At 45.8% G+C, this 26,237-nt stretch overlaps 1 protein-coding gene across 2 annotated transcripts; it reads right to left on the minus strand.

The window, feature by feature from the left end:
- Positions 1-158: 158 nt before the first annotated feature.
- Positions 159-26,237, minus strand: VDAC1 (voltage dependent anion channel 1). 2 transcript variants are annotated; one of them, XM_060093355.1, is made up of 9 exons: positions 26,131-26,237; positions 15,750-15,822; positions 15,167-15,216; positions 14,346-14,498; positions 14,199-14,251; positions 8,290-8,517; positions 4,033-4,183; positions 2,274-2,331; positions 159-1,096 (listed from the first exon to the last, which is right to left on the minus strand). In XM_060093355.1, exons 2-9 carry the CDS (start codon positions 15,814-15,816, stop codon positions 1,005-1,007), a joined length of 852 nt encoding a protein of 283 aa, XP_059949338.1. In that variant the 5' UTR covers positions 15,817-15,822; positions 26,131-26,237; the 3' UTR covers positions 159-1,004. The 2 variants fall into 2 exon arrangements, with proteins under 2 accessions (XP_059949338.1, XP_059949339.1); XM_060093356.1 differs by having other exon boundaries at positions 15,750-15,819; positions 26,131-26,214.

Here is a 26,237-nt window from a genome sequence, read left to right on the forward strand (position 1 = left end):
AATTTGTTATGCAGCAATAGAAAACTAAAAATATCACACACACACACACACACACACACACACACACACAGCCACACCAAGGGGCCAAAGAACAAGACCAAACATATGCCCTGTTTATTTACACTTCTATTAATAAAGACAACAAAAGAAGGATAAGGTTTCAATATTTTATTCAAGTTTTATTTTAAGTGATGTTAATTACAGCATTTGAAGGGGAGGAACTAATTCCACACAAAATGGAAGACTCTAAAATGTACCCATTAAACTAAAAAATAAACTGAGTGGCGAGAATACAACAGAAGTTCAATTTAGATTCTGAGTGTTGTCACCATGTGATTACAGTCACAGAGACTCTTCCCAGCTTGCAGCTGGAGCTCTTAGAAGCTATTTCATACTCTGGTGCAAGGGCAAAAAAACACAACATGAGAAAAAACACAGTTAAGTCCTGAATTATTGGCTTCATCATATCCACCTTCTCCACCCCAAAATGGCACAGAAGAAACAGCTACCACGCCCTGCAGACTACTTTTGGTGTAAAAGAGGTGATGGATTGGGGTGGAAAAAGTCCCTGCCTAAAAAAGTCCCTTTCAGATGAGTTTGTATACACCATCAAACAGCCTCTCCTCAATCAGGGTAGGAAACCAAAGTTCAATTCTCAGGAAGTCACAATTTCATTCATTTACTCAATACAAATTTACAAAGTGCCTGCAAATTATCAACTTCCACTTGCAGCCATTTCTAGGTAAAAAAGAAACCTGACATCTCTAGAGGGGCCAGCAAGCTCCCCCTCAAGTCTACAGCTGAAAGGACCTTTTTTGAAATTGGGTTTCTTCTGTACCTCTGAAAGGGTAACACCCTAAAGCTGAATCATCTTTAACCTGGAAGTCTAACATGATATTTAGCAATACTTGCATCCCAGACATACAACATTAAAAGGTACACTAAATTCTGAAGGTAGCTATGCTGCAAAATAGTTTAAAATTAAACGATTGTACAGTATCCATTTATGCTTGAAACTCCAGTCCTAGACCAAGCTTGTGGCCACCAGCGTTGACATTCTTGCCATCCAGCAGAGCTGACAGTGTCAGTTTGATACCTGCAGCGGGAGAAGTCAGGGAGAGGAAGGGAGAGAGGGAGGAAAGAAAAGAGAAGAAAGGTTAGCAAATGGAGGATGGCTGAAGCACACTGGTGACACCACACCAGATTCAGAACCTGTTCCAGGTGAGTGTGATCAGCAGGGGCAAAACCACAGGCCCTTCGATCCCTGTTACTCAGCGCCATCCGACTAATAACTGGGTAGCCGAGGATGAGCTTGTGCAACAATAATGATTACTCCATAGCTCACCCAAATCCACTTTCCTTCATCCTCTCATCATCCCCGCTACAAAATCTGTGCAGAAAACTTCTTTAGCAAAAGCCCCTTGAAATGAAACCCCAACTATGAATCAGACTCCACGGTCTTACACTCCCAATCACAGCATGCACACAAATGCAAACACACACACACACACACACACACACACACACACACGACTAAATGTTATTTTCTCTAGAATAGCTTGATTCTGCCATCATGTAACCTTAGATTTCCAGGGTTCAAAGCCCCAGTCTGACCAAACTAACCCCAAGGTGGTATTATTTCCTGTAGCTGTAACATACTATGGACTGGCCTAGCTAACTGTGCAGAGGAAACCTACAAACCAGTTTTACAATGGGGACGACTTATAGGCTGGTTTTAAGAACCTGCTGGAAGTAAGTATCAAGCATTAGGCACACATTGGGAAAAAGAATGGAAGAAAATAACCAAAAATGTAATACATGTTAGCCTTGGCCTTTTTTCTCCTACTTACTACTTCTCCTATTCGCCAACCGTTTTTTTTTTGTTTGTTTGTTTGTTTTCTTTTTGCGGTATGCGGGCCTCTCACTGTTGTGGCCCCTCCCGTTGCGGAGCACAGGCTCCGGACGCGCAGGCCCAGCGGCCATGGCTCACGGGCCCAGCCGCTCCGCGGCATATGGGATCCTCCCAGACCGGGGCACGAACCCGCATCCCCTGCATCGGCAGGCGGACTCTCAACCACTGCGCCACCAGGGAGGCCCTCGCCAACCGTTTTATAATGACTCTGCACTCCTTTACAAACAATCAACTATAAAACTTGGTATACACTCATTTACAATGTACTACACAGTCATTTTATAAGCAATAACATAAAGCAGCAAACCAGCACCACATCTTTTTTAAGACAAAGAACTAATTTCACACAACCAACACATACCTGGCTTTAGGGTCTGAGTATATCCTAACCCTATCAGGCTGGAGTTGTTCACTTTAGCCTAGTCAAGGAAAAGGTAAGAGAGTGAAAATGTTAAGTACTTCACATTTCTGTCTCCAAACTGAATAAGAGCTTTTTAGTCAACCAACTCTGGACTTCAGTATCAAATTCTCTTTTTTCATGACCACTTTGTTTATAGGATTCATTAAATTCAATATGAAATATATCAAATTTAGGAACTAGGTCTCAGAAGGGTAATGCAAAGAGACAACACAATTTTCAAGTAAAAGAAAGTTATTATTTACACTTGATTCCTTACAGTATGTGTGCCCAATTCCATTTATACATAGTAGGTCTGTATTTTTAAGTTATTAACAGGTGAGGACACCTTCATTTATGGCCAGAGACATAAAAGACTTTCTTGTATTTGCTGGGATAAAGAAAAACAGACCAAATGTCAGATGGGGTTTTAAAGCATTTTTTAAATGGCAGAACATTGTTCGAATTTTTTCTTCATGAAAAAGAGAAGCAAAAATCAAAAAAATTTGGCACTGACAAAGCCTGAATTTTTGGAGCAAAACAATAACCTAGACAATCACTTAAATCTCAGCACTTACTGAATGCTGATTAATAATTAATGAATAAAGCAGTTGAGTCGATAATCATTTTGCCCTTATTCTTCTGCCTGAGTTGTAGGGAAATCTGGGCCTCTCCCTGGCCCCTTTCTGGGGAAATAAGGAGAGGTCAAGAGCAGAGCAAGCTCAAGCTGTGAGAACACCTGGCGAAAGCTAGAGCCACCAGGGTGTGTGTTTTCCTGCTCACATGCTGCTTTTAGACCCAGCATCTCCCACAGGAGAAAACAGGAAGGTAGGCCTCTAGGCAGTCAGTGCCCCATCTAGATGTTCCATTTTGCCCATGCCCTCCAAATAATAAGGCCCCTTTTCCTTTGTTTTAAAGTGCCTAACATTAGGAAGCCAAATTCAGTTCCTATTTCAGAAGACTTAAAATAGGCTGTCTGTACATTACACAAGTCAGCCCAGAAACCATCCTGCAACATGAGGTTTCCTCATTCCACCCCAAAAAGGATACAGCCGGCAGTGCCCTGTGGCAACAGAGATGAGCTCAACAAGATTTAATGCAAAAACTGTGCAGCAACGTAAGGGTCCATTAGCTATGCTACAGGGTCTGCAAGATAAGATACCAACCACCCAATGCCAGGGCCTGATTTCTTAATATGCAGTACAGGAGCTGGGCAAGAGAATGAAAACTGAGGGGGAAAGGAACATTTAAAACCTTCAGGTTCAAAGTAACACCCTTTACAGTCTGCAGCATGGACCAGGGACTGGTTAGAGAAGGAGGCTCCATAGCAAGGCAGTCTGGGTCAAACACAAACCCCAGCACTTACCACCTGCCTGCCCTTGGGCAAGTTACTCAACCACTCTAAGCTTTCAGTTCCTCATTTGTGAAAACATGGATGGGATAAGTTAAAAAAAAAAAAAAAAGGCACCTATCTCAAATGGGTTGTATAAGAATTAAATACAGTAATCCGCATATAATGGTCTCCATACAGTGCCTGGCAGCCATAGTAAATACTATGACTATGATCGTTTTACTCATTTTTACTCGTTTTACTCATTGTAAACCCTTTCACAGAGTTCACAGAAAATCTCTAGCCAAAGCATGGAACTCCATCAATCCAAAAGGATTCCACCCTAAGGGTCAGGGTAAGGTCTCAGAGATACATGATTCCACAGGTACCCACCGAGAAGCAGGCGTCAGGGTCGATCTGGTACTTGGCTGCTATTCCGAAGCGAGTGTTACTGTTTCCTGCTGTCCAGGCCAGATTAACAGCAGTCTCCAACTTCTTATTCACCTTCTGATAAATGGAGCCACCAAACTCTGTCCCATCATTTCTGCAAATAAGCACAGCACAGATGTCAAGCAGCCCAGGAAGGCGACCTGAGCTGGGCAGAGCTGACCAAGTCTAACAGAGGACAAGCATGTTGTAAATGGACTCAACTGATCACAAAACAGGCACCAAATTACGGCAAGCCTGATAGGAATGGCACAGACACCAGGGTCAGGAAGGTTCAGAGGAAGGGAAAGACTATCTCAGCCATCATTGGGAACACCCAGAGGCAGCTCAGCCAACTACTCAGGCTGCATGGAACTTGAAGTTTGCTTCTACATTAATCTTTAAAATAAAAGCAGTAACTAGGGCACTGGGATTCTGGATTCTGAGTGATTTCTTTCTTCTGCTGCTAAGGTTATTACTTTTATAAACGCTCTATTATAAAAATAGAAAGAGAGAACAAAGCCAGAAATGGCAAGAAAGTCTGGGCCACTCATGTTCCTCAGAAGGCAGCTTACAACCCTTAGCACTAGCAGCTGCATCCACTGCTGAGGGTGCACAGCCAGAACTGACCCAGGCCCTAGGAGGAACAGCAATTACAAGAGAGCTTAACCTATTATTCAGACTTGTTGGCCTATGCATTACTATTGGCCCATGCTGCAACATCTATGGTCCTGGTGAGATTTGAAAAGGAGCAACTTGCTACATTACAAAATGTTTCTGTCTTTCAAAAATGGAATGAAACCCAGCAAGCCAAACTCCTTCCTCTCTTCCAAACACACCGTATTGACCGCAGCCTCTGGGAATATCCCCTTCCCCACCCTAACATTTTTAACATAAAAATACAACATCAGGGGACTTCCCTAGTGGCGCAGTGGTTAAGAATCCACCTGCCAATGCAGGGGACACGGGTTCGAGCCCTGGTCCAGGAAGATCCCACATGCCGCGGAGCAACTAAGCCCATGCGCCACAACTACTGAGCCTGCACTCTAGAGTCCACGAGCCACAACTACTGAGCCCATGTGCTACAACTACTGAAGCCCACGCACCTAGAGCCTGTGCTCCACAACAAGAGAAGCCACCACAATAAGAAGCATGCACACCGCAACAAAGAGAAGCCACCGCAATAAGAAGCATGCGCACAGCAACAAAGGGTAGCCCCCGCTCACCACAACTAGAGGAAGACAGCGTGCAGCAATGAAGATCCAACGCAGCCAAAAATAAACAAAAAAAAAATAAAGAAATTAAAAAAAAATACAATGTCAAAGTTCTGCCTCATCATTTTGGGTGTCTCCAGTGGAAATAGCACTGGAAACTATTAAGGCAGGTCCCATAAGCTTTGGAATCCAGCAAAGAGCTTAAAACTCACTAACCCATGAATAAATTGTTGCTGTTTCATTGCAAACTCTGCTCTTCACTAATACACTCTCCCTAAAGTAGATGCTCATTAAATACATTCTAAATTCTTAAGTTTTCCCCTGAAATTCAGCCAGAGACACTGTGCTTCCAGAAAGTACAGGAAGAGCACAGACACCACCTGATTCACAGAGAATCCTGACTTCTTCAGAAAGTCTGAGCATGCTACAAAAAAAAAATTACTCAGCCATAAAAAGAAATGAAATTGAGCTATTTGTAATGAGGTGGATAGACCTAGAGTCTGTCATACAGAGTGAACTAAGTCAGAAAGAGAAAGACAAATACTGTATGCTAACACATATATATGGAATTTAAGAAAAAAAAATGTCATGAAGAACATAGGGGTAAGACAGGAATAAAGACACAGACCTACTAGAGAATGCACTTGAGGATATGGGGAGGGGGAAGGGTAAGCTGTGACAAAGTGAAAGAGCGGCATGGACATATATACACTACCAAACGTAAGGTAGATAGCTAGTGGGAAGCAGCCGCATAGCACAGGGAGATCAGCTCGGTGCTTTGTGACCGCCTGGAGGGGTGGGATAGGGAGGGTGGGAGGGAGACGCAAAAGGGAGGGGATATGGAAACATATGTATATGTATAACTGATTAAATTTGTTATAAAGCAAAAAAAAAAAAAAAAAAAACAGCAGCTTGTCAAAAATAATAAACTTTAACCCAAATGGGGAAATTTCCTTGGGCTTAAATGTGTTTAAACATTAGATTTTTCAATACATTCTAAAACCAGCAACACTGCCTTCCTGTACTGAACTCTTAAAACCATAAAGGAACTCATTGTAAAAAAAATCATCTAGGGGGCTTCCCTGGTGGTGCAGTGGTTGAGAGTCTGCCTGCCGATGCAGGGGATACGGGTTCGTGCCCCGGCCCGGGAAGATCCCACGTGCCGCGGAGTGGCTGGGCCCATGAGCCATGGCCACTGAGCCTGCGCGTCCGAAACCTGTGCTCCGCAACGGGAGAGGCCACAACAGTGAGAGGCTGGAGTACCGCAAAAAAAAAAACAAACAAACAAAAATCATCTAGGGCTTCCTGGTGGCGCAGTGGTTAAGAATCCACCTGCCAATGCAGCGGACACAGGTTTGAGCCCTGGTCCAGGAAGATCCCACATGCCGCGGAGCAACTAAGCCCATGTGCCACTACTGAGCCTGCGCTCTAGAGCCCGTGAGCCACAACTACCGGAGCCCACGTGCCACAACTACTGAAGCTCACGCACCACAACTACTGAAGCCCACGCGCCTAGAGCCCATGCTCCGCCACAAGAGAAGCCACTGCAATGAGAAGCCCACGCACCGCAACGAAGAGTAGCCCCCGCTTGCTGCAACTAGAGAAAGCCCGCGCACAGCAACAAAGACCCAACGCAGCCAAAAATTAATTAATTAATTAATTAATTAATTTTTAAATAAAAGCCATCTACATGAAGCACACAGAACACCTGTTACACACCTGGGCCTCTGAAAGACCAGGGCAACCCATATTAGCTGTGTCAGCTGTTTCCATACCAGTTCCAAAAATAAACCATGTCCACTTATTAAAAATCTTGAAACTCAGGTAAGTAAAACAGCTAAAAGTCATTGCTCTTCCTGGAACTGGTGCAAGTTCCCAATTCCAAACCAAGGAAGCACTTTCCATGTCAGCCAAAATTCTCAATTAAAAAACACTTCTATGCATGTGATATTTTTCCTATGGCTTTTTTGCATGTTACCTTTTTTAAATTTACATATCTTCTTTGACCTTTTTCAGTATACATTTCTATGAATTTTAATACAAAGACTCGTGTAGCCAGGATACAGAACAGTCCCACTACCAAACTCCCCTGTGCCACCCCTTCAAAGTGACACCCTCCCTGTTCCCCTCCCCCAACCACTGGGCTGTCCATCTCCATAGTTTTCTTGTGATTTTTTTTATTTTAAAAGACTCAAATTTTATTAATTATTATATTAATGTATTATATTTATTAATTATAAAAATTCCTCAAAATTTTTTATTATGGAAATGTTACTAGTTTAGACCCAAATACCATTTACTTGTCTCTAAATTTTAAGTCACTTCTTTAGTGACCTCTAGTGGAAAGAGAGAAATCTGGTAAATTTGTACCCAACTTGCACCATGCATTAGTTCTTCATGTCTACAGAGATTTCATGGATGAAATCTGTTTCCCTTAAATCTAAATCAGCACTCTGCTTCAACCCTCAAGTTTGATTACAAAGGGCTCTCTCTAACCTACCCTGTAATTTCCTCTTCCCTTCATGATACTGTCCAGTTAATAAACTTTTAAATGTTCTGCCATGCAGAGAAGACACTCACTATTTAACTGAGATAATCAACTCCTAATTTGGCTCCCATGCCTACATTTCATTAAAGCACAGCAAGCTGGTCCTCAGGCAGTATACAGAGAAAGAGAGCTACACCTCCCCACCCCCATTTTGTTAACTAAAATGAAAGGCCGTCCAATGTCCATAAAGCTGCAGGGAAAGGACACTCCTGTGGACTGACGTCATGCTCTTGCCATAAATGATCAGTCATTCTGTGTGTACCAGGGACAACATTTACCGTTCACAAAATACGAAGAACCTACATCACTTCAGGAAACGGGTAGGTGGGAAACAAGAACAATACTAGCAGGCCATTTGGCTCATCTGATTCCAACAAACTCACTTCCCAGTGATTAAAAATTGAGCTTAGAAAAAAATCATGGTAAACAGTCCCCCGACTGCACACACTCACATACACTTACACATTAGTGTGAAGCTGGAACTCATCAGTCTTGTAGCCAACTGCAAAGTTGCTCTGGGTCACTCGAGACTTCGCAGTCTCAAAATTCATCTGGTAGCCAGCCAGCCAGCCCTCGTAACCCAGCACCAGAGCACCCCGGATGGAAGGCCCGGCAATGTCGAAATCCACGTCACAGCCCAGGTTGATATGTTCCCGCTTGTACCCTGTCTTGATTTTAGCATTCTTTTTCCTGGAGGAAAAGAAATTGTATTAAAATCAGAAGCTAACTCATCTTGCGACAAGTATGCCAAGAGACACAAATTTAAAAATATAATAATCCCCGTTTGAATAGAAGGGTAGGAAGGCAAAGTCAGGGCCCCAGATCTCCCTTAAGCAACTTCTGTGCCACAATGGGCAGAACACAACCTCTCTTCTACTGGAATCCAGAATAATGAAGAAACACCACCATAATGAAGCGAGAACACAGGCAAGAAAAGCTGGAAAAAGAAGTGCTAAGTAATTTTTACTATCCTCTCCCTGTGCTTAATATAGTGACCTACACAGGCATTCATTACACAGAGCACCACCATGTAATTATGAAACAGATACATCTTTGCTATTTTCCAAGTCTGTGGAAAAGATACATCTGTCATGAAGGCAGCTATCTAAACAGCAGCTTTTAATTAGATGGTCATCTTCTTACTTTGTGGCTCACTTAGTAAAGAAACATATACTAATTCCCTTCTAAGTAAATACAACAGTTAGACAGCTTTTAATTCAGTATCCATGAGATCCCAATGAGTATATATTTCAGAGAAATGGATAGTGAGGTAGAACCTGGGGCCCTGCAGTCATAGGGGGCCAGGAAGCCCTGGTGGACTGGACAAGATCCCAGGTCTGGTCTGCTGATCCCAGATTTGTGTATACGGCCAGATAGTGCCTCCCTTGACTATTACTCAAGACCTAGCATTTCTCAGGAAAGGCAGGTGAGTCATGTCACCTGCAAATATATTATCACAATGACTTTTACCAAAAGTCAGCATTAGAGACAAGATCACATCTATCAAATAAAATTTAGACTATTTTCACCTGATTGTTTCTGTCATTAAACTGCAAAATGGACATCTTCCACAGCAAGAAACATTCTCAGCAGAGACCACAGGAGAAACCAGATATGCTTCAAGGTTCAAGGACCACATAGCCCTGTCCAGCCCACCTTCATTCACACTGAGATTAAAGCTTCATCCCCAGCACCCAAACTGGGGGCCCTAAATACCATTCCCTCCTAAAAGGAACCAGCACTCCTCAGAAAATTGCAGATAACAGGTTGGGGCAGGAAAGGTGCAAGATGAGCTTGAAGCATCTATCAAAGCTATCAAAGACTTTGAGGTTGGGGCAAAAGGACTTGAGAGCTAAGATGAAGAGGCTCCCACAGGGATTTCCCTGGTGGTCCAGCAGTTAAGACTCCATGCTCCCAATGCAGGGGGCCCAGGTTCGATCCCTGTTCAGGGAACTAGATCCCACATGCCACAACTAAGAGCCTGCATGCCGCAACTAAAAGATCCCACATGCCGCAACTAAAAGATCCCGCGTGCTGCAACTAAGACCCAGCACAGCCAAATAAATAAATATGTAAATATATTTTTAAAAAAAAAACAGGCTCCCAAAGGCTTCAAATATGAGACAATATAAACATCAAGAATAATATCAGCAGCGACTGAAGCATATCAAATGTTTAAATCTATGAACTCATAATGACACTCAAGACACACACACATTGGTCATCTTTAGAGACTAGAGAATCAATTTGTTATTTTGAAAAGAGTAAATAAAAAAGGAATCAAACATGTATCCCACCTTTCCTATACTAACTATATCTCAAAATAACCAAAGATTTGATAAGTTTCTCTTTATAGAAATATTCCAGCTAAAAAATGAAGAAAGAAAGATAAAGGTGGAATTATCACCAATTTGTAACCCCTTATGAGTAGACCATGAATGGCACTAACATACAAAGAGAAAACCAGGCCTTCTGTGTGCATCCCTATGGAAGCAGATTTCAGCACCCCCCAAAACGGAATCTAAATGTGATGAAGCCTCTAGACTTACCAATTCACAGGAAATGTGGGGGACAGGGGAACAAGTTAAACAACACCACAGAATGCAAACAGCAAAATTTACTCTATATATAATTCTAGAAGACAAATGATCTAGTTTGAATAAATAAATTGCAAGGGGAAAAAAAACAGAAGAACCTAAAAACTAAGATTTAGGAGCCATATGAACCAATTTTTACAATATTGCATGGCCAATTTTTTTTTTTTTTTTTGGGCAATACGTCGGCCTCTCACTGTTGTGGCCTCTCCCGTTGCGGAGCACAGGCGCTGGACGCGCAGGCTCAGCAGCCATGGCTCACAGGCCCAGCCGCTCCACGGCACGTGGGATCCTCCCAGACCGGGGCACGAACCCATGTCCCCTGCATCGGCAGGCGGACTCTCAACCACTGCGCCACCAGGGAAGCCCTTGCATGGACAATTTTTGATTCTCTAAAAAATTTTCATGAAATCATGTAAATTTGAAGAGACTAGGCTTGACAATATTAAGAAATTATGATTAATTTTCACAATGTGATATACTGTGGTTATACTTTTTTTTAAAAGGAAACTTATTTAAAGATACATATGAAAATATATACAGATGAAAGTATGTGATATCTGTTATTTACTTCAAAATAACCTGAGGTGGGAGGGGTTGATTATGGATGTATAAATAAAACATGATTGGCCATGGGTTGATAATTATTAAAGCTGGGTGATGAGAACATGATGAAGGTATAATATACTTTTCTGTATTTGTTTGCATGTTTGAAATTTTCCATAATAAAAAATTTAAAGATTAAACACTCCAAGTTCCAATGAGTCAGAATTTCAGAGGTCATAGGTGAAAATAAAGTTAACACCCTTCCCTAGTGACAATGAAACTTACAACTTCTGTTCAAGTTGCTTCTGTGCATTTTTGCAAGCTTTGAAGGAAAGGAGTGACAATCAAACTAACTCTCAATAAGAAAAACTTAAAATAAACCTATTTTGGTCTGCCGGCTCTTTAGAGGAAGAAACCTGGGTTATGACCAAGTATCCAGTTGGCACCAAGCAGGGTAGGATGATTGATGAAAAAAAACAGTTGCTCAGAGGCTGACATTTAGAAAGAAGAGGAAATCAAGACATGTAAAAATCAGGCATCTTTTAACCACTGGGTAAAATGCTGCTGCTGACACAAAATGTGACACCTGTACCAGGGCCTCTGACCAGTGGTGTGCAAGCCACACTGGACAGTTACACAGTGCCTCCACATGCCACCCCACTGGATTCTGGCCAGAGGCACCAGGTCCCCAGGGAATGGGCACTGGTGGGGCAGTGACCAGGTTTCTCTCCAGGCTTGGCTCTAAGGCAGCATTCTATGCCTTTGGAGCTTTTCCTCTTTCAAATATTATTGGGATTTTTTAAAGCTATTTAAATAATGGTGCTAATTTGACAGCACCTGAGAGAGGTATCCTCTTAATCTGTGGTTAACAAGCTGGCTTTATCTATGGTAAGTACTCAGTGCGGGTGCCAGTCCCCTGATGAGGTCTGTCTGCAGCTTCATCCAAATGTGGTATATGCTTAGCTCCTTAAAGGAAGCCAGGATACTTTCCCAGGCTGTACCCCTCAGACACTTTGGAAAGTCAGCTTTCATTTCCAATCTCCATCGAGCCATCAAAACTTTCCTCAAATACCCAGTAGCAATGAGTACATCTTGTGTCTAAATAGTTTCTAAATACCATTCTTCAATAAAAGGAACAAAGGCTCCTCAGAGAAATAGCTGATAGCAGGACTAGGGAAGAACAAGTACACTTTCTGAAGAAGTGCTCCAAAAAAATGACACGGGCTTGTCAAAAGCACACAGGATGTCAACTTGAAGGCTCCCAATGGCCATATCTGGGACAATATGAGTAACAAAATATAGTAATGGATTACAATCCATAGAATAAAATAAATGTCCAAGAATCCGTACTGATACAGATAACTGATCAAATAAATAAAAGGTGGAGAAGAAAGAGCTCTTCCTTTCAGTAAAATCCCAATTAATAAATGTAGAAGGAATGGTGGGAATAGAAATTCACCATTTGGAGGACTTCCCTGGTGGCGCGGAGGTTAACAATCCACCTGCCAAGGCAGCGGACATGGGTTTGAGCCCTGGTCCAGGAAGATCCCACATGCCACAGAGCAACTAAGCCTGTGCACCACAACTACTGAGCCTGCACTCTAGAGCCCGTGATCCACAACTACGGAGCCTGCATGCCACAACTACTGAAGGCCACATGCTGCAACTACTGAAGCCCATGCACCTAGAGCCCATGCTCTGCAACAAGAGAAGCCACCTCAATAAGCCCCCCGACTCGTTGCAACTAGAGAAAGCCTGTGTGCAGCAACAAAGACCCAACACGGCCAAAAATAAATAAATAACATATAAAAAAATAAATTAAAAAGAAAAAAAGAAAGAAATTCACCATTTGCCAAACACAGTTGTTGCAGGCAAGAATCACCAATGGATGCTAATATTTGTGAGTCAAAGTATAAAAATTAGAATATTTGCATGGTCTCAAAGCATCTCCCCACAAGATACTTGTTAATTATAAAGAGAAAAAAAGTAACTTTAAAGAGAAATCTGGCAAACGTCACTTTAATCAAGTGACCAAAGTAACGTCACCAGTAATGAGGCACATTGATACATATCCCCTGATGTCATGCACCAAGATGGACAGAACACAACATCCTATCTATAGCTATCAAAAATAAATAACCTGGGCTTCCCTGGTGGTGCAGTGGTTGAGAGTCCGCCTGCCAATGCAGGGGACACAGGTTCGTGCCCCGGTCTGGGAAGATCCCACATGCCGTGGAGCGGCTGGGCCCGTGAGCCATGGCCGCTGAGCCTGCGCGTCCAGAGCCTGTGCTCCGCAAGGGGAGAGGCCATAACAGTGAGAGGCCCGCGTACCGCAAATAAATAAATAAATAAATAACCTGAGTTTAACCATGAGAAAACATCAGACAAATCCAAATCAAAGGATTCTACAAAATAATTGGCCAATCATCTTTGAAAGTGTCAGAGTCATGAAAAATAAAGACTTAAAGATGGTTGAGATGGTAAGTTTTATGTGTATTTTACCACAAATTTTATTTTTGGCCGCACCACACAGCATGCAGGATCTTCCCCAACCAGGGATTGAACCAGTGCCCCCTGCAGTGGGAGCGTGGAGTTTTAACCACTGGACTGACTGCCAGGGAAGGCCCCACAATTTTTAAAAACTAAAAAAACTATGAAATGAAATTCAATACATGCCCTTGGCCTTGTCATCTGTGTGCAGAACAACCTTCCCAGGCCTAGGAGACCCACTGCTCTGAATGGAAAAAAACAAGAGTGTGTTCTAGAAGAGACTGATTCCCTCTAGCCACTTTGAAAAGCACCAGGAGCTGAGGCCGATCAACATGCCCTCTTGCCTCCTGAGGTGCCCAATAACCAGCAAGCCTAATCTGTCTGTGGCTGGAGGGCCTAAAGCAGGAAGTGCAGTCTCAGGAGCCACCTTGCAATTAAGCCCACACACTCTCAGTGTCCCTAAGTAGGAAGCTAGGGAAGAGGCCCTCCAGCATGAAAAATGGGGCTGGCAACAGTGACCAAAAGCCCTTGCTTCCAAACACTGCCTCCTGCCCTAGAGCCTTGGCCACTTTCATTGTGAGCAGCCTCACTCACATGGAATGGAGCATTACTGGACCAGAAATCCTGCAGCCTCCACAGCTGAGGCCAGGAGAACAATAACAAACAGCACAGAATGAATCTTAAATCTTACTATAAGACACCACTAAAGGTCCTTATGGAGAAAACAGATGATATTCTTACCCAGTGTTTGGTGAGAAGGATGAATCGAAGGTCAGCTTCAGGCCATGTGCAAGCTGAACAGAAGAGAAATTCACCAACAGGTTTAGTCACAAGACAGGCGGCCGATGTCACTTAATAAAACTGTGTCTTTTCACAAGTGACCATTACCTGATCTTCCACAGTAATCTCCGTGCCTAGTGTGTTGTCAGTGTTCCATTTCTCCGTAAACGTCAGACCATATTCGGTCCATCTGTACTTGGTTTCCAGACTGCCCGTCACTTTGGTGGTCTCGGTGTTGGCTGAACCTGAGCTTGTAAATTCCTTTAAAGAAGAGGAATGCATGCCAGCACTTCATTCTGCATTGCTCCACCCCTAAATGCACTGTACTTTCCTTTATGTAAGAGGTGAGACCCTGAATGCGTGGGTGCAAAAGCTCCTTCTATAATTCAGTTAGGTATTTGCAGTACAGATGGAGTCTGCTAATTAAAGTAATCTTTCAGGGAATTCTTTATCAGGAGAAAGCTTCCTTCCTCCCCTGGAACTCTTTAGTCTGGACAGGAAGGCAATTCTCCTTCTGTCCTACCTCCAGGCTCGTACAGAGAAAAAGCTTTGAGCTAAAGCTGACATTGCAGTAACTCTACCCAAAACTTCCTCCTTCCAACAATTCACAATCTAAAAGGGATTACTAAGATTTGGGGTTTTTTTTCAATAATTATGTGGTATGGAACACAGGTCAATTTTGAAATAAGAAACATGAGGAAAAATAAAATTGAGACCTGCCCCATATTCCTATAAGTATTAACAGCTGCTGAAGTGGGGACCTAGTCACATGGTTCCCCTGGACCACCCATGCCACAGAGGATGCAATGAATGTGGCAACCACAAGCTGCCACAATCAGAAGTCCCTTTGTTTGCCACCCAGATGGAAGTTATTTATTATTTATTGATCTACAATAAATACCCATGCTCCATATAGGCAGACAACTTACCAGTCCATTCTCAGATTTTGTTTTCAAATCAAGTTTTATTAAGCCAAACCCTAAAGAAAGAACATGGTAACTGTTAATAGGTTAAATAACTAACTCAAGAGCAGCATCTCTGCCTCCCTTAGGTTGTTTAAAAATGAGATGAGTGCAGAGGGTACCGGTCTCCACTGCTGCCTGCCTCTCTGTGTGTGGAGCCCGGCTGCCATGGAACAGTGGCAGGCAGAACAGACACAGGCCCCACCTGCACTCCCAGTGGAGTCTGAGAAAAGGGTGCATGACAGCGTGAGCACATGCCTAAAGAAGAGCTCTAAATTTAGAAGCCACACTCCACTGCAGCAGCATCCACAGACCTGCTCCCGCCTAGGAGAGGAAACAAGAATGTCCACTTGTCTGCAGCAATTCACAAGCCTACCCGTACTGGGTGCACAACCAAAACTGCTTCACTAGCCACAGACGGCTTATCTTTTTTCCCTGACATGAAGTTTCTGAGAGCTGACTGACCCAAGTCTCTCAAACTGTAATGGGTAAAATACCAAACACGCCAACCCAGTTTCTGAGCTGAAAGGCCACTCCACGCAACACTCACCATAGCCCTTGGTAAAGACATCCCTGGCAGATTTGCCAAGATCAGCATACGTGGGAGGCACAGCCATCTTCTGCTATAATAAAAGAACCACCAGAATAAATACATTGGTAATTATGGATATTAGTTTTCCACCAATAAAAATCATCAGCACTGAGTTCCAGGTACCTTATTCCCCCAGGTGTGGACAAAGAAGCCTGTGCTATCTCCTGCTTCTTTCTGTGGCCAGAGCTAGAAACACCCAGTAAGTTTTTATTGACAGCAGACCAGCCTGACTTTGGACCTCTTCTCCTAGGCATCCCCAGGACTGAGCACAGGCCCAGAATATGGTAGGAGTCAGTCAATATTTGCTAAATGAATTCACTGGCAAAGACACAGTCCCATAAGCCAGCTACTTTACTGAACTGCAGGACTCTTGCCAATAAAACATATCTTCTTACAAAATATCGACTGCTAGGACATTAAATACACTGAAGAGAAATCAGAGCTTTTCATGGCAACGTATTTTCTATACAGTTCTGATTTCATTCATTCAACAAATATTTACGGAGTACCTACTGTGTGTCAGAATGGACCCAATTTTTCACAAAACTTTTGCATTCTACGGGAGCCCACTTTTAGAGTATCATATTCCTCCTAGAGAAAACAGTAAAACCTACCTACCTAACTAGGCAATTCTTCACATGGAAGGAAATGCAACCACATCCCCCCCAAATTTAATTCAAATAAACATCTATTGAGCTTCAATGTGACTTTACTTTTAAAACCAACTATCAAAGTACTACTTGGGATTGACGCACATCACTAAGTCAGTCAACAAGCATTTATTAAACACCTCGCTGTTCAAGGAAGGCAAGAACTTCAAATAGTCCTTGCCCTAAGGACCACACTGCGCTTCTGGGAGGCTCTGCACGGACACATTATGTACACAGAATTAAAACCCTAATCCGGATGGCACACACTCTGTGCTCCACCCAGGAGGAGAGGGGAATGCGAGAAAGCACCATCTTCTGCATCTTCTCCATCTCCAAAATTGTTAGCCTCAATTAGCCAGAAATTCAATTAACCCGAGGATGGTTCCATCCATTTTAAATACAGTATACCTAAATTACCAAACTGCATACACCTCACCTAAAATCACATATAAATGTACTCACACAAATTGACACCCACATGGCATATTCCTGGTTAAATGGGAACTCAATGAAAAGTGGTGCAAGTGATCTCAGGGGAACAATATCACAACTGGAAGTTGTATCCTGACCAAAGCCTCAACTTCAAAGACATTGCAGGGAGTCCAAAAAACCAATGAGTATAATGTTAAAAAACTATAAACTTGCATAATTTAAAATTATAAAACTGTGGTCCTGGTCCTATTTTACTTTTTTCAGAGGTTTTGCTAATTCTGTCCCAGCTCCCTTTTGTGTCAGAGCAGAGAGGAGCAGCCCAGTAAGCTGTTTACGCGATCCTATTTTTGTTGCTGTTGTTATTGTATTTCTCACACATGATCAGGCTGGAACCATGGGCAACTCAGTCCCCATTAGGAATGAGGGCATAAAGAACACGGTGGAAGACCCATTTCAGGCTGCTCCCACTGGCTCTTTCAAGGCTCTCTCCCCTCTCCCCTTCCACCCCAAATGAACCCCATAGGCACACCCACCCCAGGGACAAACCAGGAAACCATCCACCAGGTCCTCCAGCAATACCCTCTGCCTTAGGCACACGCCCCAGCCACAGATGGGCCTGGGCCCCTCCCAGGAGAAGCAATGAAACAACCCTGGACTGAAGGCTGAGGTAACAGAGCTCCAAGGAAATGTGCAAAACAACTCAGCAAAGGGCCCAGAACATTCTCCACACACACACACCAATTGCTAACCGTTATCAGTGGACAGAACACCCCTCTTCAGTGCTGTCCCCTTCCCAGTTGGGCCCCAAACTCAGCCCCAGCCAGGTGACAGGGAGAGCATTCCAGTGGCAATATCTCCAGGTCAGCTAAGACCTCCTGTACCTCAGAGGTCAGGGCCTTCCCGAGTACCCTCCCCTGGCTCCAGGACCCGCCTCACCACATGTAGCACACGTGGCTTTCACGTCTGGACTGGTCCATCCCTCAGGAAAAAGTCAGAACACTGATCATTTAATGCTCCCCAAATGCCCCTGCTTATCCCTAATCCCCAAAACTCAAAAGCAAAGCCCCCTGTCAAAACACACTCCACCCACAGCAAAAATCACCCTAAAGTGGCCACTGAGGAAATTACCATGCAAGGACAAGAGAGGTGGGATGGCAGAGGGAGCTCACATAAGGCCAGGCTCTCCTTGCATCCCCAGCGCAGCAGCTGGCAGGGAAGATGCACAGGAGCCACAATCTGAGTGGAGCCAAACCCACTCCTGGCCCTGAGGTAACACCCACCAAGGGGCGCAAGACGCTGACTCCCCTTCACCAAAGGCGGCGTGGCTGTAGCTTCCCCTTTTGCTTTTCATGGAGTCTTCCTCTTTCCCCACCTCTCACCTCCTGCTACACTTATCTGACAGGACTGAAGCAGCTCTGCCTCTCTGAGCAGCTCAGCTTTCCTACAACTGCAAACAGCACCCGGCACAGTTCTCAGCACCTGCTTCAAAAACAATTTTAATGTAAGAACAATGACTGCCACCCACGCTTTCTCAGGCCAGGACTCGATGGGGAGAGAATGCAGCATTCTGCTTTCTCACTTAACACCCTGACTGCACTGACCTGGAGACTGAACCCTGGTCCTGGCCCCTCCCGCCACCTCAATCAGCTCCAAATCACTCCCCATCTGTCTCTGCAGCATCCACCCCACGTGTCTTCAGAAAAGGGAACCCTCATACGCTGTTGGTGAGAATATAAACTAGTATAGCCACTACGGAAAACAGTATGGAGATTCCTCAAAAAATTAAGACTAGAACTATCATATGAGCCAGCAGTTCCACTTCTGGGTATTTATCTAAAGAATATGAAAACACTAATTCGCAAAGACGTGAACTCCTATGCTCGTCACAGCATTATTTACAATAGCCAAAAAATGGAAACAACCTAAGAGACCACCAACAAATGAGTGGATAATGAATGGATAATACTGGATAATGCATGTGAACGCGCGCGCGCGCGCGCGCGCGCGCGCACACACACACACACACACTGGAATACTACTCAGCCATTAAAAAAAAAAAAAAGATGAAATCTGGCCACTTGTGACAACACGGATGGACCTTGAGGGTATTATGCTAAATGAAATAAATCAGACGGAGAAGACAAATTCCCTGTGATTTCACTCCTATATGGACTATAAAAAAACAAAAAACAAAATAAATGAACAAACCAAAACAAACAAATAGATACGGAGAACAGAATAGTGGTTACCAGAAAGGAAAAGGAGGGGAGAGGGTGGGAATGGGTAAAGGGATTGATATAGTGATGGATGGAAACTAAATTTTTGGTGGTGAGCACACTGTAGTGCACACAAAAGTAGAAATATGAGGCTGCACACATGAAACACAGCGTTACCTCAATAAAAAAGGGAAAAAAAAAGAAGAAACTCAGCTTCTAGAGGCTGAGCATGAAGCAGGGTATTCTGACAGCACTGTCTGTTTAATAAGTAAATGCGCAGTGAGCGTCAAATTATTTTTACAGTAGGAAAAAAAAGGAAACTTAGTATCCGACAATAGGGACTAAGTAAATGACAATGTAACCAGTAGGCAGGAGCTCCCTCTACAGGGAAACTGCGGCACCACCAGGGATGGGGGGGAGAGGCACAACTAGCATGCCCCCCCACCACAGTGGCCTAAGGAGAGCTGAACTCAAGCTGAGGAGACCAACCAAGCGCCTTCAGAAGAGAGTACTGCCACTTGTGACATCAGAACCAAGCATGAACGTCATTAAAAGGGTCTCAGAGAGCCACATTAGAAAGTCTGACACATCTGTGTTTGGGCAGCTCACTCAACCAATGGATCCGCAAAAATGTAAATGACAACATCTACTGTTGGCATGGAAAATGATCACTCCCATTCTCCCCAAGTAGGAATACGAAGTACAATACAGCCCCTGAGGAGCCCATCGGTGGGCAGTGCCTAAGTGAACACGCAGTAACTCTAGCGGCAATTCTACTGCTAGGAACACACTCACAGTGGCAGCCAAGGCACCCAAAGATGTATACAGGAGGATGCTCACTGCAGGGTTATTTTTAACACAAAACCCAGAAGCAACCTAAATGTCCACCAATAGGGAAACAAATGAATAAAAATTAAGGTGCCTGCAAACTAAGGAATACCATGTGGTAATCAAAAAGAATGAGGTGGATTTCTACGTGGTGGCATAGAAAGCTACCTATGATAATAATTCAATGAAAAGAGCAAGCCACAGAAAATGTATAATTCCATGTGATTGGAGGAAAACCATTTTACATATGCATCTTTATATGTTCCACATTTGTGAATGGATGGAAAAGCATGTGAAAGGGAAGGACATGAGCTAACCTGTAAACTGTGGCTGCCTTGGAGCTGCTTTTAGAAAGGAAAGGGGGTTTAGGAAAGGAGTGAAGTTAAAATAGGATTTTCATTTTTGATTCTACTTAATCACTTAAGTTGTTTGTGTACTTGACAATTTTTTTTTAAACTAAGGACAGAAAATTTAAAAACCTATCGAATGTGTTCAAAATTAAGCCACGCTGCATTCATGATGCCACAAGTCACATTCCAAAAGGCTACTGCAGCAGAGGTGTCAGAAGGGAAAACCATCAAAGTGTCTATACTGGTTCCAAGAACAGATTCAAATCACACCGAGGTGGCAGGGTTAACAGGTAAGGCCTGTCGGGGGCACACTCTACCCTCAGGTGACCATTGATGGCTTTGGCCACCCTGCCCAGAAGGTAGGAGTAGGGCAGAGCTCCCTAACTTCAGTGTGCATGAGAGTCGCCTGAGGCACTTTTTCAAAAGCCTCCTTCCTCCCTCTCAGTCTTTCACTGCCTATCGCACAGGCAGGGCAGCCCTCAGATGCCACTGAGAAGAGTGGGCTGGCTCCCCGCACCAAGCACCCCCCAGAACCCCCACTTTGAAGCATGTTCTTTTCTCTGCAGAAACTCCCCCAGAAGGATACAGGCAGGGGAGCCCTGGTGCTCTCAGAAAGCCAACAACCATTGCAATGGCTGATACAGAGAGCAGGGTGGCCATGGGTCCAAACGGCTCAGTCAGGAACAGTTGAGAGGAAAAGTTTTCTGAACACAGGGAACACCCAGTGAGTCAACAGACAACATTTTTAATGGCAAGGGTATAACTGGGCTAGGACCTAAACACCAAGAGCCACCCTGCCATGGCATTTCTCCACCCATCTGAGTACCCAGGTAGCAGGGCACAGTGATGAATGGAAGGGGCTATGAGCCTGGCAGAGGTTCTAGCTGTGTGACTTTGGATAAGCCACTTATACTCCTAGGGTCTCATTTTGCTCATCTATAAAATGGGGCTAACAATAGTGCCTTGCTACCACTGTTGCTGCAAGGATTAAGTAAGGAAAATAGATAGAGCATGCAGAAATGTCTGACACACAGTGAGTACTCAATAAATGGTAGTGTAAACACAATCCATTAATCTGGGTATTCTTTGTTTGCCCCTCCAGATCCACCTTCCTCCTTCGTCCTGCTCTATGCCCCAAGAGCTGATCATTATGGACTGTTTTCAGTGGGCTATGGGTTGGATCAGCAAATAGGGGGCACCAGCAGAAGATAGGAGAGTGCAATTGGGGTATTCATCCCCCAGGCTGCCTCCCTGTTGGTCCTCAGGTGGGCAGTGACTTTCTTCTACTCAACGCCACAGCTCCTGCCAAAGGACCCCCTCCTGTTCTAAAGGACCCAGGGGCCCACACCCCTTGTCAGGTTCCCCACACTCTGCCCACACCTTTGCAAATGATCCCTTCATCACGCTTTCTTTAATTAACCCATGGGAGTGTACATCTGACTCCTGCAAGGACCCCAACCAACACAGCAATCATCGCCTTCACCATCACCATCCCGGCTTCCCCTCAGGAAGGGAGAACTGTAGGAAAGCCTTTGGCTCTACTATTTCTAACACCATTCTAGGCAGTCTGTCAGGGCAGAACTGGGCCAGCCTATAAGAGGGGCATCAGACCAGCCAGGGATTAGAGCAAAAGCAACTACTCCTAACTCTGGGGACCAGGAAAAGCAACTTCGCCAGCAGGAGGCCAGAGCTGCTCTGAAAGCCAGTATGTGAGGCCAACGCCATCAGGAGCCTCTCTACACCCCTACCCCACACTTTCTCACCAGAAGTGGCAGCCCAGGAGAATGGCCCTGGTTGAATCTCCAGGATGCTGGCAAAGCCAATACCTGGGCTCAATAAGTGGTAGTGTAACCACAATCCATTATTCTGGATATTCTTTGTTTGCCCCTCCAGATCCACTCCAGACTCTGGTAGGTCTGTCCTCTCAGTGCATCTGTCCTCCCACCCGCCTCCATGAATGTCTCACACAGGGCAGCTAGGCTTTCCAGGTATTGCTTCTATTTTAAAACACCCTGGGAGGTGGGCCACCACCGTCACAGCCTTCCACAAGCCTCAAGCGAATGTAGCTGACTTGGGGACACCCTGCCTGCCCACCCACCCATCAAGAGAAGACCAGGGCTGGCAGGCATCATGCCAAGGTCTGGATCCCAGGTGCACCTAGGGCTCCTGCTCGCTGCCTGGCTTGACCCAGTGGAGATAAAATAGACAGTGCTTGAAGGCAGGTAGACTCGGGAGTCCAGCAGACCTGAGTTCCAATCCTATTCCACCACTCTCTTGTTATGAGATCTTGGGCAAGTCACAACCTATCTGCCCCTCATTTTTCTTCAGTTACAGTACAGGAAAAGAGTCCCTGACTCAGCATCATTCTGAGGACTGAATGAGATTGCCAATACAAAGCACTTAGTACAGTGGCTGGTACCCAGTAAGTATGTAACAAACACAGAGAGAACTTATTACAGATTTTCATTTTATATATTTCTTATCGTAATTGTACCTACTGTGCAGGTTGCCGAAAGGTCACCCTGAACCACAGGGTCCAGAGTTCTCCCCAACCATAATGAGGTATTGTTCAGCTGAATATTGTCCAGCCAGGTCCTGGAAGAATGCCTCCTACCTCATCCCACGGAAAACTGATCCTTCTCCTGATAAACACCCTGTGCCACTGTCCTCGCAACAAACAGGGTAACTCCACTGACTGCTGTCCACTGACAGCTAGACTACACCCAGCCATGCACATGCTCCCTCTGGTCAGTGTAAAAGGGTAACAGTGCCGCTCTGAATAGCAAGTTCTACCTTTCAAAAGGCACTCAAATCTATTAGCTCCTCACAGTGGCCCCTTGGAGTGGCAACTGCAGTGTGAAAGCATCAGCACTGGAGCAAGCCAGTCCAGGCCCTGAATCCCAACCCCGTTCCTGCTGAGCTGTGTGACCTTGGGATGGTTACCTCACCACTCTGTGTTCACGTCAAACAACAGTACCTCTCTCCCAGGGCTTGGAGGACAGTAGATTCAACGTCATAATACATATGTCAACCAGCCAGGAGAGTGCTGGGCAGGCCCTCAATAAAGAATGACTGTAATGATGACGATCACACTTATAGTGGAGAAACTGAGGAACAAGAAAGTAACTTGGCCTGTAACTAGACCCTATGGCTCATGTCAGAGCTGTGTTATATGAGCTCAATCTGCTCTCCAGGACTCTTTCCAGCAGAGTTCTGGGTAAAGGGCTAAGATTCTCACTTACCCTCACCCCCCTGAGAGCAGGCAGTGAAATGGAGGATTGTGCCCAGGCCCAGCTGATCACCTGATCACCTTTCCTCAGTGGCAACCAGAGGGGAGCCCCTGAGCACCCTGAGGGGCTGCCTGAAGGCTTGGGCTGGCTCTCAGCCATACATGCCTCTCTCTTACCAAAGATGTCACACCTTGAGAAATCCCATCAAGGGCAAAATGGATTTTGGGAGCACCTTACCGGTAAAGGTGGTGGTGAATGTTCCCCATGACCACCAGCTTGGAGGTGGTTGTCCACGTGTGTCTATTGTCCAGTGGGGCCAGAGGCCCAAAGGCAAATCCTCACTATATGGTCCCCCTGAGCCCCTCTGTTTGTCTACAAACAGCCCCTCCTATAGAATAGCAGAAATAAACTAATTGACTGAGAGTAGCCCCCCATACCCAGGCTCAAGCACTTTATTCATGACAACTCCAGTAGAAGCCATTGACCCCCCTCACCATCCGAGAGGGAAGAGGCACCAGGCCCAAGGGCTTTAGGAGAATCCCCTTCACCAGAGTCACCCCCAGCCCCGCAAGCCCAGAAACACCAGTTCAACAAGTTTCCCAAAGGACTTGGAAAGTCACAGAATGAGGATAACATGTTCAAAGCAATTATGTCAAATTAGGAAACAGTTCTGCCTCTCACTGTTCTAGGGCTGTACACAGCGTTGTAGCCCTTTATTTATTTGTGACTCTCTGCTAGGCAAGGCTACTTTCTGAAAGTGAATAAGACGTGTATCCCTCAAAAAGGATGTCCAAGGGGCCTCCCTGGTGGCGCAGTGGTTGAGAGTCCGCCTGCCGATGCAGGGGATACGGGTTCGTGCCCCGGTCTGGGAGGATCCCATATGCCGCGGAGCGGCTGGGCCCGTGAGCCATGGCCGCTGAGCCTGCGCGTCCGGAGCCTGTGCTCCGCAACGGGAGAGGCCACAACAGTGAGAGGCCCGCGTACAGCAAAAAAAAAAAAAAAAAAAAAAAGGATGTCCAAGATCAAGGGACTATGGTCTGGGCCTGCAGCCACTACATATACCCATTCAATAATCCCACAAATACTTAATGAGCACCTACTATAAGCCACATGCTGGAATGGTGAAAACTATCCTTCTGTCAGCAAGAGTACATTCACCCCCACAGACCCTCTCAAGTACCTAGTATTGCCAGGTGGCACCACCCCACGCACTGAAAACAAAGTTGTATAAGGCTTAAGCCTGACCCTGTAGGAACTCAGTCCAGAGCTGGGGTGGAAAGAAGGCAGACCATGGGCAGTCTGCCCTGCCCTTGCCTACAGCACATTAGGCAAAGGAGGTGTTCATTTCCCTATCTCCTCTGGAGAGGGGAGGCTGGTCCAGGGGCTGTTCCTCAGGTGGAACAGGCCCAGACTTAGCCCAGGTCTGAACCCACATTCAACTTTCTGCTCCAGCCTGACCTTGTCTGTCTGTAAACTTAAAGGTTTTTTAAATTACCCTGAAAGTTACTCAATGCCTGGCACACAAATGCTTAATAATAATGTTTAAAATAACAGAGGCCACCTTTATTGAACCCTTTTCAGAGCACCACGTGGAGCAAAATAGTCTGCAGGGGATGGGCTAGATCCTCCCCTAAAAGCCTCAAGGGTAAGTGTCAAGGTTTCTGCCCAGACCTTCTCCCTACCAGGCACTGTTCTGAATGTTTGAAGTTAATCAACTCATTTTATTCTTCCCAAAAACCCATTGAAGGAGAGGTATGATTGCTCCAGTTCTACAGATGAAAAAACAGAGGCTTAGTATCTTCCTGGCTGTGTGACCTTGGACAAATCACTAATGCTGCGTGCCTCAAATCCAAAGGGCTCAGAAGCAGTTTCGTGAAGGCACCGCTGCATTTGGTGAATGAATGAGCAACCAAATCAGGCAGGAATCCCTCCTAAGGCCAAGAAGGCCACATCACTACCCGCGGGACCTCTTTTTCCAAGGCCTAACCTTCTGCCCAGCCCCAAGCTCCGGCCCTGGTCCCTGCGGCCTAAGTCGACTGTCAGCCTCCCATTCCGCCCGGAAGGTGCTGGCAGGCGCAGACAGTGCCGGGAGCCAGCTTATCCCGGCGTGGACCCGACTGGGCGTGCAGGGCCGGGGCCGCGGGACCACGGTCGTCACATGAGCTCATCCCCGAGGCGACAGCGTGGCCCGCACAGGTCCGTGAGCCCAGCCCCGCGAGCTTAGGTGGAGGGCGGGTCCCTGCCCGACCCGCGCTGGCGGGATCGAGGGCCAGAGGTCGCCTCCAAGGAAGGTCACCTAGACCTGCGGCGGGCCGGGCCTCCACGCGGCGGCCCGTGCCCTTCCGCCCGAAGGTCCCCGCGGGCTTTGGTCCCCAGCCGCAGGCGCCTCCGGATGTCCGGCCACCCGCTCCCCAGCCCGGGCCTGCTCGCCGCCCGCCCGCCCCGCGCGGCCTGCTCTGCCAGCCGCTGACCCGCCAGGCCCTGGCGGGCCGCTCCCGTTCCCTGCCCCGGCCCGGCTCTGGGCCCCTACCGCCCTCACCCGCTCCGCATCCCATCTCCTCCCCCAACTCCCCACGGACCGGCCCGCGACTCGGGGCGCAGTCAGAGGCCTGGCCCCTCTCCGCTGCGCCTACCTCAGAAGCGGTGGCAGTGGGCTCCGCGGCGGCTACGGCGGGGGCTGCAGCGTGAGGAACAGAGCCAGCGGCGGGGCCGAGGGCGGGGCAGCACAGACGGCGGCGGC

The sequence above is a fragment of the Mesoplodon densirostris genome, chromosome 3 (assembly GCF_025265405.1).
Source record: "Mesoplodon densirostris isolate mMesDen1 chromosome 3, mMesDen1 primary haplotype, whole genome shotgun sequence".
Taxonomy (NCBI): Eukaryota; Metazoa; Chordata; class Mammalia; order Artiodactyla; family Ziphiidae; genus Mesoplodon; species Mesoplodon densirostris.